General features: G+C 55.5%; 3 protein-coding genes across 3 annotated transcripts; 1 reads left to right on the top strand and 2 right to left on the bottom strand.

Annotated features, from left to right (window-relative positions):
- Positions 1-319: 319 nt before the first annotated feature.
- Positions 320-1,827, bottom strand: LOC141569226 (uncharacterized). The gene has a single exon (XM_074321568.1). The coding sequence runs from the start codon at positions 1,809-1,811 to the stop codon at positions 894-896; it is 918 nt and encodes a 305-aa protein (XP_074177669.1). The 5' UTR covers positions 1,812-1,827; the 3' UTR covers positions 320-893.
- A 562-nt stretch (positions 1,828-2,389) lies between these two features.
- Positions 2,390-5,336, bottom strand: CCDC116 (coiled-coil domain containing 116). The gene is made up of 3 exons (XM_019757688.2): positions 4,849-5,336; positions 3,561-4,118; positions 2,390-3,440 (listed from the first exon to the last, which is right to left on the bottom strand). The coding sequence occupies exons 1-3, from the start codon at positions 4,918-4,920 to the stop codon at positions 2,400-2,402; spliced, it is 1,671 nt and encodes a 556-aa protein (XP_019613247.2). The 5' UTR covers positions 4,921-5,336; the 3' UTR covers positions 2,390-2,399.
- A 2,385-nt stretch (positions 5,337-7,721) lies between these two features.
- YDJC (YdjC chitooligosaccharide deacetylase homolog) lies at positions 7,722-9,704 on the top strand. The gene is made up of 5 exons (XM_019710163.2): positions 7,722-7,969; positions 8,057-8,216; positions 8,417-8,516; positions 8,623-8,800; positions 9,025-9,704. The coding sequence occupies exons 1-5, from the start codon at positions 7,806-7,808 to the stop codon at positions 9,392-9,394; spliced, it is 972 nt and encodes a 323-aa protein (XP_019565722.2). The 5' UTR covers positions 7,722-7,805; the 3' UTR covers positions 9,395-9,704.
- Positions 9,705-14,388: the final 4,684 nt, after the last annotated feature.

Below are 14,388 nucleotides of genomic sequence, written 5' to 3'. Positions count from 1 at the left end.
GCCTGCACAATGAAGCAGTGTGGAGAATCTTCACATGTTCTCTCAGCCATAGGAAAGGGTGGTGGGGGAAGAGGTTGAGCTGATCCCTGGATGAAGATGCCTGAACAGAGGAGCAAACAGGCTGCCCGAGGAAGGCAGAAGGAAGGAGGATGCTGAGCGGGTGGCACAGGAAGGCCAGAAGCCCCAGGAGAACACTGAAGAAGAGACCCACCATGCCCACAGACCCTTCTAGAGAGAGCTCAGGGCCACTACAGAAGTAGTAGTCACGTGGCCAGCCTGAGGCAGCTAATCCATAGCTTGGCCGACCAGCAGCCCCCATGTGACCTGGCATGGAACCTCCAGATTCAGGAGTTGAAGGTGAGAAATACAAATTAGGAAGACAGGTGGCCATGGGAGCAGCAGCAGAAGGCGGTTCTTCAGTCGGAACATGAGGGTGTGGCATGCCACAGAGAAGACGAAGCTGCCCTGGAAGAGGAGGAGCCCTCTGGAAGCAGAAGTCATGATGTACAAAGGCCATGACAGAGGGGGACCATGAGCCCTGAGAGGCTTGAAGATCCAGGAAGATGCAGACTGGAGTGGAGAAGAGCCACAAGCCAGGGACTTGTGTTCAACACAGCATCTGAGTTCACGGGGGTCAGAGCACTGCCAGCTGTCATGAAGGCCGGCTGTAGCCAGGCCTGGCCCGCTGGAGTTGGCACTCAAGGGCAGGAGCATGGAAGGGAGGCTGAAATTACCAGAAAAAAAAATTGCTTTATTTCTCCTGTTGGCTTCCCTGAGAGGCTGAGCAGAGCTCCTCATGGGCATCTAGCCCATTCTGACCTCTGCTCAGGGCAGGGGCTGGCTGGGTGGGCAGCATTACTATGGAGCAGGAGGAGGAAGAGGGAATCCAGTGCTCAATGTGGCTTAGGAGACCTCGTTGGGGGCCTCCAGGGCTGTGTGCTGAGTGGCACACAGCCACTGCCTCCCCTTGAGGCTTGGGGGGGCTCTGGGTCTCTCACCCCCAAAGAAGCTGTAGTCTCTTCGTCCTCATTCTCACTGCTCGGGCTCTCGCCCGTGTCCATTGCTTCCTCAGCTGTACTGTTTTCCTGAGGGGTGGACAGCTGGGGGCCCAGCGACTCAGTGTGGAGGCAGGGCTCTGCAGCCACCTCCTGATCCACGACAGTGGCTGGCTTGGGCATTGTGGAGGGGGACTCCGTGCTGTGCTGGGAGGTGCTGTGGTGGGTAGTGCCACTGTGGGAGGCAGTGTGCCTGGAGGCCTTGCAATGGGAGTCCTTCAGGGACATGGGCTGAGACACTGGCCGGGATTCCTTCCCGGCCCACTGGGCCTCCTGCAGCTTGTGCAGCAGGCAGCTCCAATCAACCTTCGAGGACAGGCGGATATGGGAGCCCTTCACCTTCTTGAAGCCCAGGAAGAGGTCCATTAGTGCCTCAGTGACAGGGAAGGAGATGAAGCCGAGCTGCTTGGTGAGGTTCTTCTCAAACTTATACTTACTGACAAGCAAGGAGACAGCCTGCTCCATGAAGTAGTTGACAAGCTCCTCATACCTGGGATTGAAGTGGGACACAGTGGACTCGGATGCGATGGAGGGCAGTGGCTTCTTCTTCGTGAACATGTGACCTGGGTTCTGTGCAGCAGCCGGGAAGGGAAAGGGAGACATGTCATGCCACTCCTGCTGCCCTGGGATGATGCACCTCACAGCCAGAGCACCCCCCATGTCACCCACATGGACATCACACCTTTCACACTTAAGGTACGGCCTCGACACATCTGCTCTGCTGTCTTGCTCAATAGCTGAGCAGAGGTCCTGCATGGCAGGTAACCCTCACTCTGACCACACCATCATCACGCCAACCATACCAGTCAGGCCCAAGGCAAGGCCAGTGACTACAGTGACAATGTCAGCCAAACTCGAGTTTGGACAACCTGAGCTCTAGCAAGCCCTCACCCGGGCCAGGGTTCAGAGGAGGGAAGCATGCCTGGGCCTTGATGGGTAAGAGGAGGGTGGGGGGCAGTGCTGGAGACCCACCAGGGTTAAGCCACCTACATCTTCTCCATACCCATCCTGGGTAACTCCCTGTCATCAGGGTATACACAGTGGAGCCCTGTCCTAGGCAGCAGAATCAGAAGATGCTAGACCTAGGATGCAGCGCCCCACTCTGGAATCAGGCTGCTGTCCACAAGGGACAGGACCCTTCCCACCTGGGAGGGTCTCCGAGATTCATGTGCAAATGTTAAAAAATACCCCAAATTAAAAATAGTCTTTATTCATCTTTGACAATGCCTGGCAGTAGCTAGGCCAGGGTTCCTGGTCCCTCAACAGCTTGTCCCCTGCTCAGACAGTTTCCACAGTGCAGCGCAAGAGGCCTGAGCTATGGGCACCTGCCAGTGACAGTGGCCACTAGGAATGGTGGCTGAAGGAGCCGTTTCCCTGCAAACCTGCCCCTAAATCCCTCAGCCCTCGTCCCTTTGAGGAGCTCATCTTCGGATGCAGTGAAGTGAGAGATGGGGAGAAGCTTCTTACCAAGGAGGTGAGTGGTGAAAACACAGGGAGGTGGTGGGAGGAGAGAAGGCAGGGGGAGGCATGTGGAGCTGGGACCTGGGTGAGGCGAGTCTGGCTTAAGGGCACCTCCACCTTGATCCCAGGGGCAGGCAGTGTGAGGTGTAGTCTCCGCCAGGGTTGGGCCCTCTGGTTGGAGCTCAGGGTCCCAGAAGTGGACATGGGTGGTCTCTGTACTTTAGGGTCCTGGTCAGGTGCCTCCTGCCGGGAATGGGATGAGGGGATCTTGGGCTTTTCTGTAGGTATCACCTTAAGCCTGATTCTGGTGGCCTCTTTGTCACTAGACATGGAAGAACCCTCTTCCTTTGGCTTGTCCCATCCTCTGGACTTGGTGCTCTTTTTGTGAACCATCTTGAGGCTGGAGGCAGTGGTGGGGAGCGGGTAATCATAGCGCTCCTCCCCTTCATCAGTTGTGACCCCCTTGGAGTCAGGTGTGACTTCTGAGTTCGAATCAGAGTTCAAGTTCGGCTTTGTGGTGGGCTCCCATTCTGACGGAAAGAGAGGGCAGCCATTGTGGCGGCGGGCGCCACTAAGCTTGTCCACAGCCTGGCTGACCACTCTCTGTAGGGCAGGGAAGAGGTGGTGCTCAGCCAGGAAGTCCAGGGTCCGATGGGGCTCTCGGAGAGAACAGTAGCCAGGCAGGTCGAAGGACGTTGGCTGGCTCAGCAAGGACTTGATCTCCTGGTTGAACTCTTGCTTGAGGAACATCAGCTCCCGCTCTCCAGGCCCCAGCTCTGATGCTTCAGGGGTGCCCAAGCTTGAGCCCAGCAGGCCTGAGAACCCCAAAAGGGGATGCTCTGGGGTCCACTGGCTGCTGGATTGGCTGCCCATTGAGTCCCACAGCAGAGAGTCCCGCTGTGAGCAGAACTGCCCCAGGCTTTTCTGTAGAGAGAAGGGGAATCTCAGAGGCATCCAGGAGCAGCTAAGCCAGGCTTGGCCCTGGCCCTGTGTTCTGGGATGAGCGCCATCCTAACCACCCCAGGTGATGGCCCCAGATCTCACCCCTCTGTTCTCCAGCTGCAACAGTCGTTTGAGGCTCTTCTCCTGCAGGAGTTTGTCCTTCATGGGTGGCAGTGGGCCCAAACCGTGATAGCCCAGGTCGCTGTCCCGGCTATGGGAGCCGTGCCAGCCAGCTGTGAAGTTGCTATGGGAATCGGACATGGAGCTGGAACAGGATGGGTAGTTGTTGGGGTTCCCAGTGCAGAGGCTGGGCCGGACACGGTGTCGGTGCACGGTACTGAGGCTGGGCCTGGTACGAACCCGCCGCCCACCTGCTGGCACCTCCACTGGGTCCTGCACCTCCACCAGTGGCACCCCAGCCTCTGTCTTCATGGTGGCTATGCGCTCAGTTGCCTTATCCACCACCGTCTGTAGGCTGTCCAGCACCTGGCCCTTGACAAGGAAATCCAGGAATCTACCAAAGGGCCGAGGGTCCCTCGAGTTTCGGTGGTGCCCGTGGAGCGCTGAGCTGGGGCTGTTCTTTGACGGTGGGTGTGGCATGTGGCCCAGCTTGGAGGCTTGCCTCATTTCTGGGAATGCTGGCTTCTTAGGTGGCTGCACCTGAGCAGACAGACATGTCATAGTGGGCCAGAACATCCCCACAGGAGGAGGGGTCCCTGGGGTCCTCCTAGGGTACAAGGAACTGGGTGGGTAGTGGGCAGTGGAAGGAACTCTGTTTTGGAGTCAGGCAGACCATAGCTCTGCCACCTTGAGGCTGTGTGATTCTGGGCACGATGGTCCCTCTTGAGGTCCAGTTTCCTCTTCTGCAAAGGGGATCTATTTAGCGCCCTGAAACTTAACTTCCCTGACACATACATTTCATGTACACAAGCCCAGGCCAGGGAGTCTAAAAGCCTGCTTCTGCCCTCTTACTGGGCATGAGTGGGTAATCACAAAATCTTTCTGAGTCCCACCTGGGCTCCTTCTGTCTGTAGAGCAGGCCAGCCCTGCTCCACTGCACAGACCACCTGTGGTCCTGAGCCCTGCACGCTCCATGGATGCTTCTGCAACTTGAGCCCCAGGCCCTGAGTAGACTCCATCCTCCCACTTGGGGGCCCAGTCCACCAAGCACCTCTCCAGCCACTGGAGGTCAGGTGGACACAGAGAATGAAAGTGAGGATGATTAGGGCCTAGCAGGGGGTCAGAAGAGTGGTCAAGGAGATAAGGACTCACTTCCAAGCCCAGAGAGAAAGTCAATAGGAAACGAGAAAGAGGGGGCTGTAATTCAAGGCGCTGGAACTAGTGAAGAACACGATGTGGGCCTCAGAGTTGGGTCCTGCCAGCCACTTACCCGAGCCAAGTACGTGGTGTGGCCGGCCTCGTCATCCGCCAAGTATCCGGAGTGGTGGCGGCAGCTGGTCATGCTGTGGGTGGCTCGGCCTGCTACCCACCTCCTCTCTCTTCAGTTCTGCAGTTCAGCAGTGGATTCCTCTCTGTGCCGGGCGGGGAGATGGCATAAGGGTCTCCCTAGGCCATGGGTTCAAGTCTCTGTCTGTCTGTTGGACACTGCGTCAGGGGCCCGGGGGTACCCCATGTCCCTCACGTGTGTGGCTCTTCCTCTGCTCAGAGTCTCTTGCATACCATCTGCGTCCAGAGTACTCAAGGGTGGGGTCCCCGAGACCGTCCGCATCCTGTCTCTGACCATCTCCGATCCTCTCTCCTCCCAGACCCGTGGTGTCCATCCCTGGCCCAGAGTCCACCCGCTCACCAGAGTCCAAGCCTCGCTGGAGCCAGATAGTACCATCAGCGGCCGCTGGAGGATGAGGACACTGTGTTCTGGGGTTGCCCGAAGTCCACCCGCTTGCTCATTTGCATGCCGCGTCCTGATTGGCTTGCAACAGGCCGCTCGTTCTCTAGCTCCCCCGACACAATGGTCGGGGGAGGGGCCCACATCGTCTCCTTCCCCATTTGGTCCAGCTCAGTCCCTTACACGTTCTCAGTGGGAGCCGGGGTTGGGGAATATTGCTGACCCGTGTCTCGGCCCCCACCTCCTCCAGGAGGAGCCCCCAGGCTGAGACTCTGATCCTCGCTCCACATCTGCCCTGAAGGGAGACTAAGGGACAAAGCCAGTGTCGCCTCTAGTGACACAGGCACCTTCCTGGGCTCCTCTCTGGTCACTACGTTGTCCTGGGCCTCCTGCTCTCTGTCTTCTCCTTCCCAGTATCCTCCCCTAGCCCAGTATGGACAACCCCAGGGTCTGTCTTGAGCCCTCTCTCCTCTGAAGTTTTCCTGAGTGCAGTGGAAAGAGTCCTTGCTCTAAGTTACAGACCTAGCTCCAATTCCTAGCTCTGCTGTTTTCTGCTTGTGTGACTCAATTTCTCTGATCCTCTGCTCCTCCTCTGTAAATGGAGTTGAGCGTTCTTCCACATGGGAGTATGGAGATTAAATCGACATCCTATAAGAGCCCTGTATATCTTTACTTCCTCTCCTTCCTTTCCCCTCTGCCTGGTACACTCCTCATGCAGCCCCCCCTCACCTCTTTGGAGAAGACTTCACAGAAGCCTCGCCATCTCCAACAGAATGATCACAAACCCCATCCCAGATTCTGCCACACTATGTTGTTACTTATCTACCGGATGGTGCTCCTTGCAGGTAGAAACTGAAGCGCTTGCCCCTAATCGCTAATATTTCTAGTACCACTAGTAGTATTAGAATAGGTGCTCAATAAATGGTAATTTGTTTCTTTCTTTCTTTTAAAGATTTTATTGGGAAAGGGGAACAGCACTTTATTGGGGAACAGTGTGTATTTCCAGGACTTTTTCCAAGTCAAGTTGTTGTCCTTTCAATCTTAGTTGTGGAGGGCGCAGCTCAGCCCCAGGTCCAGTTGCCGTTGTTAGTGGCAGGGGGCACTGCCCACCATCCCTGTGGGAGTCAAGAAGTCCAACCGGCAACCTTGTGGTTGACAGCCCACTGGCCCACGTGGGAATCAAACCAGCCACCTTCGGCGTTAGGAGCACGGAGCTCCAACTGCGTGAGTGACCGGGCCGGCCCAATGTCAATTTCCTCCTTCCAATTTTCTGACACACAGGGTCTCTGGACTTTCCAGGATCAGCTTCCCAGTGGAGAAAGACAGTTGAGGTCTGACCTCATGTATGAACAAAACAGTGATTTAATGATCACGTTTGAACACAATGGTCCCTATGTCAAGAGCTTGGTGAAGGGCTCTTTGAGGCCTCCCCTTCTTACAATGCCCCCACAGAAGTATTATTTGTTATTATTAAGCTTGGCTCTGTCCTCTCTGCCCCTGACCTAGGGAGCAGCCACGGCCTAGAGGACTGAAGCAGACCCAGATGCAGGCCCAGAGTTTCAGAGGCCAGTCCCAGTTTCATTACTCCTGGGAGGGGCCACTTTGGTCAAGACACTTGTTACCTGAACCTCAGTTTCTTCATCTATAAAACAGCTTGGTAAACAGGAATGACATTACCACCATCATAGGCTGGACAGACATACTGCACTTCCAATGGGAAAGTGAAGACAGCCACATCATAATGAAAACCCCGGCTATCAACCATGTGACTCTTTGTATAGTCATGCGTAGGGAAAGCTTCTCTGGACCACAGAGAAAGAAATGAGGTTATGAATATAAAAGTTAGCGTGGCACAGAGCTCACGAGATGGAAGCAGGGGCTAATGCTTTCTCAAATAAAGCCCTTAGTGTTACATGTTTTCTTTCATTTTCTTATTGTTTAGAGTTTTTACAAATCATAAAAAAGCCTCCTCTTAGAAAAATCAGCAAAAGACTAATGGGCAATTTGAAAAAGAAGAAATGTAAAGAACTAATAAAAACGTGAAAAAGTTCATAGTCATTATCAAAAAAATGAAACATTACAAGAACGAGATAACATTGATTTATTTCTCAAAACAACACAAAAAACTTTGGGGTGAGGGAGAAGAAGAATTGGGTGTGTCTATTTGCTTAGAGAAAATACTGGAAAAACACTACCCAATAAGTTAACAGTGGTGATCTCTGGAAAGGGTGAGAGATTTTATTTTCTGTATTTTTCATATTAAATATCATTTTTGCAGTCACTGAAAGGTTCGCGTTGCAGTAAATCAAGCCGTGGTCTGGTTAAGGGCGGAGCACACTGTGTGGAGATACGGAATCGTTGCAGGGCCATGGCCCGACCGCTAGGTGGCGAGAACAAAGGCGCTGTGCAGGCGCGTCGGGGCGGGGCCTCGGGCTGCATTTAGGGGCCGGGCTTGGACTGTCAGTCCACTCCCCTTGGTCCAGCAGCCGGCGGAGGCAGAAATGGCCTGGCCGCGCGTACAGCTGGTGGTCACCGCGGATGACTTTGGTTACTGCCCGCGGCGGAATGAGGGCATTGTAGAGGCCTTCCTGGCTGGGGCTGTCACCAGCGTGTCCCTGCTGGTCAACGGCGCGGCGGCGGAGAGCGCGGCGGAGCTGGCCCGCAGGTGAGGGGACCCCTTATAGGGTCAGGGCAGGCTAGGGGCGCCGCCGCCCCGTGGCCCCTAGTGCTCCTGATTGCGTTCCCCCCGCAGGCACCAAATCCCCACGGGCCTCCACGCCAACCTGTCCGAGGGCCGCCCGGTGGGTTCGGCCTGCCACGGTGCCTCATCGCTGCTCAGCCCTGAAGGCTTCTTCCTGGGCAAGATGGGATTCCGGGAGGCGGTGGCGGCCGGAGATGTGGCCTTGCCCCAGGTGCGGAAGTGCGGCTGCAGGGAGGATACCCCCTTACCAAGGCTCCGCCCCGAGGGTACCGTGACGCCATCAGGGGCCGGAGCAGGCGCTGGATGCTTCCCTGGTTCCAACACTGGAGCAATCACACGGAAGCACCGGGATGGGTCTTCCTCGGTAGCTGCTCCGGGATGTTCGAGGTGCCCATTGTCCTCTCCTTTCAGGTGCGGGAAGAGCTGGAGGCCCAGCTGGGCCGCTTCCGGGAGTTACTGGGCAGGAACCCCACTCACGTGGACGGGCACCAGCACGTGCATGTGCTCCCAGGTGCATGGGTTGGTGGTCCCAGGCAGGGGGGCAGTATGCCCAGGTGGGTTGGGAGATGCTCCCAGGTGAGGGGACGTGCACCTTACTGACTCCGCCCCGCCTGCAGGCGTGTGCCAGGTGTTCGCTGAGGTGCTGCAGGACCACGGGGTGCGCTTCACACGGCTGCCGCTAGAGCGCGGAGTGGGTGGCTGCGCTTGGCTGGAGGCCCCGGCGCGCGCTTTCGCCTGTTCGGTGGAGCGCGATGCCCGGGCGGCTGTGGGCCCCTTCTCCGGCCGTGGCCTAAGGTACCCCCCCACCCACCGCACAGTGCCCTTCCCTCTGCCCGGCCCGGGTCCCAGTGGGTGCAGCTGGGTATTTGCTTGGCCCGCTGAACCCTGTTTCTCTACCTCGAAGGGAGTCAGGTTTCGCCCAGCCGCACCTCTCTACCCCAGATCCGTCCAGTCTCCCGGCCTAGTCCTGCCCGTTGCTGTTCCGCCGATTCCTGCCTCTGATGCCTGGGTATTCACAGGTGGACCGATGCCTTCGTGGGCCTGAGTACCTGCGGCCGGCACATGTCTGCTCACCGCGTGTCAGGGGCACTGGCTCGGGCCCTGGAAGGTACACCCACTGGCCACTCCTTGACAGCTGAGCTGATGGCCCACCCAGGCTACCCCAGTGTGCCTCCGGCAGGCGGCTGTGGTGAGGGCCCTGACGCCTTTTCTTGCTCCTGGGAGCGGCTGCATGAACTGCGTGTCCTCACAGCTCCCACACTGCGGGCCCGGCTTGCCCAGGATGGCGTGGAGCTCTGTGCCCTCCATGACCTAGACTCTAAGAGATCAGGGCAGGGGGTTCCTGGGGAAGCCACTCTGGTAACCTTCCTGGAACCCTCCCCACTGTGACCCTGACAGCCAAGAACGAATGCCTTAGTGCTCAAGAAGGGGGCAAGGGTTGAGTTTTGGCACAGTCCAGGACCAGGCCCTAGAATGGGTTCTGTGACTTCCCTGGGCAGAACAATGTCACCTCTATGTCCAGGTCCTCATGACTCAGAATGGCAACCAGAGCTTCAGCAAGCCCTCTTGGCTACAGGCAGGTCAGCCTGTGACATCTGGGCCTGGAGCCCGCCAAACATTTGGTGCCCTTCACATTTCCATGTAAGCATCTTCCTTGCTTGGGAGTAGTAGGGAGAGATCGCTGTATTAATAAAACAAGGTGTCTTGTAAACTTGGTGAATTATAAACTGTGTCCAGAAAAACCTTCACAGACACAAGAATGGACATAAAGCAACTCCTTTGGGGGCCCAAAGCAGGTCACTGTTCCAGAAAAGATACGTAAAACAAGTTCCACAGTCTAGTTTTGTTCATGCTTAGGTTTTCTTTGGGGAGGGGGTTGGGGGAGAAGAATGTCTCATCAGGGCTACTTTTGGCTCCGGAGGTATATTATAATCTCAATTTTTATTTAAAAAGAAGTCAGCTGTTTTAAGTAAGTAGCCCTTTGCCATCCTAGAGGACAGATCTGAGGAGGTCCTGCAAGCTCAGAGGAGTGAATTTAAAATTTTCCACGAGGGAAGTCTTCTGTGGAAATGGGATCCTGGATGCCCAAATGGACCTGGTGCTGTGGATGCCCTGTGTCTGGAGTCCATGTGGCTTGGATGAGGAGATGGAGAGAGCAGATGGGGAAGGGGGTAGGGAGTCCTCCGGAGCACATGAGTCCTGCCCTACACTGGAGGTTGGAAAGGCAGATGGTCCTTCTTGTCTCACGTAAGTGCCCATGCGCAGGCACTAATGTCCCCATTTTACAGATCTAGAAGTGGGAGGGACATAGCAGGGGTCTGAAGCTGCCTGTTCATGTATTTGCCATGTACTGGGTCAGGCATGGAATTGGGTGACAACAGAGCTCTCTCCTGGCCTATGCCGCCTTGAGGGATGTGTAGCTTTCTGAAGTTGGTAAAGTGGGGGGGTCCTCTCATTCCTCCCTGCCCCCACCCACCCACAACCCCACCCTTGACTGTGGCTTCAGTCCGCTCTTTTCTGGCTCTATCTTCTAACCTTCCCTTGACCTTGACTCTTCCAGGCACTGGCCCTTTCCTCCTTTCATGCATGTCTGTGAACTGGAATCATTGTTTGATCCCTCCTGTTGCCTCACCAACGCCTCCTCGCCTCAGTCCATTGGGGTCTGGCCACACTCCTGCAGGCTTCTGGCCGGTGCTGGTCGGGGTGGTCTTAAGGCAGCTTGTTGCCACAGGGGCACCTCCCTTTGAGGCAGGTTCTTAGGTTCTGACGAAGAGGCAGCTGGCTATGTGTCTCTGAGGTTCAGGATAGAGGTATGGGTGGACAGGAAAGAGATTGGGGGGCTGCACAGATGCTAGATGAAACTGGGAGTGGCTGTCACCCCAGGAGGGAAAGAGGGATGAGCAGAGTTGAGGGAACAGACTAGCCCTAGGGACCATGCACTCATTTAATAGTGGAGAGAAGAGGGTGGGCATGGCCAGCCTGGGAGGATAATCAGGAGAGCGAGGTCCAGCTCACAAGTGGAGGACAGGTGATAAGGCAGAGGGCCACAAGCAGCACAGTGCCCATTGGGCTGGGCTGGTGTCCTAGCCACCAAGGAGATGGGGGTATTTCTTATGCCAAAACTGCTGTTTGCTGGGTAGCTTAGGCAAGGGGTTCTGTTATCCACCCATTCATCAGTCACATATGGAGCATCTGCTCTGTGCCAGGCCAGGGCTGGGTGCTGGGACACATACAGCCCCGCCTGCAAGGAGCTCAGTCTGCTACACAAGGACAGATGGTGTGATCCAGGCGGCAATGGGGTGGGGAAAAGGAACACACAGCATAGTGTGGGGCGAAAGGGGGTTCCTAACCCAGCCAGGATGGGTCGGGGAATGCTTTCCAAAGGAAATGACTTCCCTCCCTGGGCCTCACTCTGATTCTCGGAGGCCTGCACGGTGCCCCCAGGAGCACCCAGCTGCAAGCAAAACCACTTCCAATCACCCAAGCTTGGCCATTGATCAAATACTGCTTAGAACAGACACTACGCTGAAGTCCCAACTTCAGCTCTGCTCCTCAGGTTGGTACCACTCCCCCGTGTTTCACGAGGAAAGCAAGGGGAAGCTAATGCAGAAGGGGCAGGAAGAACTCAGACCATCTCTGGCTTTGCCTTCCACTGGGTCAGGTGGCTGCACTGCAGGGCAGGGCACAGCGGTGCTGCCAAGTGAAGAAAGTGAGAGCAGGGCTGAGAGCCACCAGCCTATGGACTTGGCCCTGAGGAAGTCCTGAGGCCCTTGACAGAGGAACCTCAGGGGGCAGAGGGTGACAGAAGCCAGGTTGCAGTGGGCATAGGGAGGGATCAATCAAATAGGTGCATATTTCGAGTTGAACAGTGAATACAGGAGGAAGGCTAGAATGATGGCTCCAGAATTCAGGAAGTTGAGAGGGTCGTGTGGGACCCTGGCTTTGGGGAGGGGGGAACTGGACCTGTGTCTGGGCTCCAAGAGACCAGTGGTGGAATGCAGCAGGAGCCAGACTGTGTAAAAACACAGGCCAGGTGCCCTTGGCTGTCACTGAACCTTGGTTTCCTCCTCTGTAAAAACGGGGATAATAGTGCCCGTGGATTGTCCTGGCTTCACAGAGGATAAAGTCATGGGACGTGGCAGAGTCCTGGGCTGATGATCAAAGGGTCTGCTCCTTGCTTCCTGGTAAAATGACACTCCCGGAAGTTTCCCTCCCAGAAACCTGCAGGCCTGGCAGACTGGGCAGGCTTGGTCTCCGCTCATGTCAAGTTACAGGCAGGGAACTTGGCCGACTGAAAAATGAAGTGTCAGGGCCCTGGGCTGAGTCAGCGCCTTAGCAGTCCACTGTCCTGGGGACTCAGGCGGCTTTCTGGCTGGAACCCTTCAGGATGTGGCCCACCCACGCCGTCAGGCACACCCTCATTAGTTCCCTAAACTTCATTAAGACTGCCAGTTTGCTTCTCTGCTAAAGGGGATTATCACTCTTTTGGGGGTGACCACAGGACTGAAGTGATGCATATGATAAGTCAGACAATTGAGTTCGCAAACTGGTCCTAGGAACAGTGCTACATGCCTCACCGCTGAATATCACTACGGTCCCCTTTGAAGTACTCCCGTTGGGAAGCTGTGCACTGACGCCAGCGCCTAGTCCACCCTTCCAAGGAATTTTAGAACTCTTTCTGGAATGGCCATCAGAGCTGTCATATTACCCTTGATGTCCTGAATGTCATCAAAATGTCTTCCTTTCAATATTGCCTTTATCTGATTCAGGTAAAGAAAGAAGTCATTGGGGGCCAGATCAGGTGAGTAGGGAGGGTGTTCCAATACAGTTATTTGTTCACTGGCTAAAAACTCCCTCATAGACAGTGCCGTGTGAGCTGGTGCATTGTCGTGATGCAAGAGCCATGAATTGTTGGTGAAAAGTTCAGGTCGTCTAACTTTTTCACACAGCCTTTTCAGCACTTCCAAATAGTAAACTTGGTTAACTGTTTGTCCAGTTGGTACAAATTCATAATGAATAATCCCTCTGATATCAAAAAAGGTTAGCAACATTGCTGCAACAAGTTTGCCAACATAATTGTCAGACCTCTATAGAGGTGCTGTCCTCCCTCTGCAGGCCCCAATGGTCTGGACTTTCCAGCCTTTTCTGCTTCCCTCAGGGAAGGCGGGAACACCTCTGTGCGCCTCTTTAGGAGGCTGGGTGTGGGGAGAGAGAACAGGCAGACGCTGCAGGAGACCAGAGCCCCAGGACCTGTCCCCTCCTTCCCACCTCTCATCCCCTGAGAGCACAGGCCCCTGGCACTGCCCACCACCAGGAAGGAAGAAACCCACACGACCAAACCAGTGCCGGAGAGCAATTTTATTAAGGGCAGCAGAACGGGATCGCGACATCTTAGAAAGCCTATTCTCTGCCATGTGGGGCAGGGGCAGGCAGGAAGGCGAGGACCAGGCGCACTTTGGATTGGGCGGGTGTGGATTCCTGAGTGGGCTTGGGTCAGGGGTGGCAGCCCAACAGCTCTCCTCTTCCCCAGAGGACCCAGCTGGATGGTTGTGGAGCTGCCAGGACTGCCTGCCAGCGTGTTCAAAGCTGGCTCCAAGGGCTCGGCGACCACCCGGAACTCCTTGGCTGCTGCCCGGCGTATTAAACTGCCCAGGCCCGAGGGAGGGACCACCCATAGCCTCGCTCTCCGAGGGCCAGGCCACTCCTGACTAGGACAAACCACGGAGCGCAATGCCAGGGCTGAGAGTCCAGAGGGGCTGCCAGCTTTGACAAAGGTATCCCTCCTTGGTGAGCAGAGAAGTGAGGGGTGACAGGCAGGTAGAGCTACGCTGGTAGAAACATGAAGCAATGGGCGTTTCCAAGAATGGCAATAATTCTGGATTCAGAAGCAAGGAGAACAGATGGTGGCTTATTTGGATAGCTTTTGACAGAATTTGGCATTTTGTTACAAATCTGTGTAGGAGTGAAATAAAGTTCATCATCCCCTTTCTGCTAATGAAGAGACAGATGTGGGAAGGCTGGCCCCGGCGCTCTTGCCATCCTGGGCACACAGGAGCCTCCAGAACCTGCCCTTTGAATATCTAGCACTAAAGAAGCTGAGCTCGTTGACACACCGCAGGGGCCACACACCTGGACAGCTAAACAATGTCAGGCTGCCTAACCACCCATCACTCCCATTTCTGCATCGGTAAACCAAGCTGTCTCACAAGTCATAAGCCCTGGAAAGATCTCAAGTGTTAGAACTAAAAGAAAAACAAAGCAAAGTTTCTTTAAGTCATTTCTCCACAGGATCTAGTCCCCCCAGAGCCAAGAGTGTAGCAGAGTTGGTGACACATGGCGTTTGGACCATCGGCTTCCTTTGGGTGTGACATGTATTCTCTACT

This window comes from Rhinolophus sinicus, linkage group LG16 (assembly GCF_036562045.2).
Source record: "Rhinolophus sinicus isolate RSC01 linkage group LG16, ASM3656204v1, whole genome shotgun sequence".
Classification (NCBI taxonomy): domain Eukaryota; kingdom Metazoa; phylum Chordata; class Mammalia; order Chiroptera; family Rhinolophidae; genus Rhinolophus; species Rhinolophus sinicus.
Note: the sequence above shows the minus strand (reverse complement) of the source record. Positions and strands in the feature narration are given on the sequence as shown.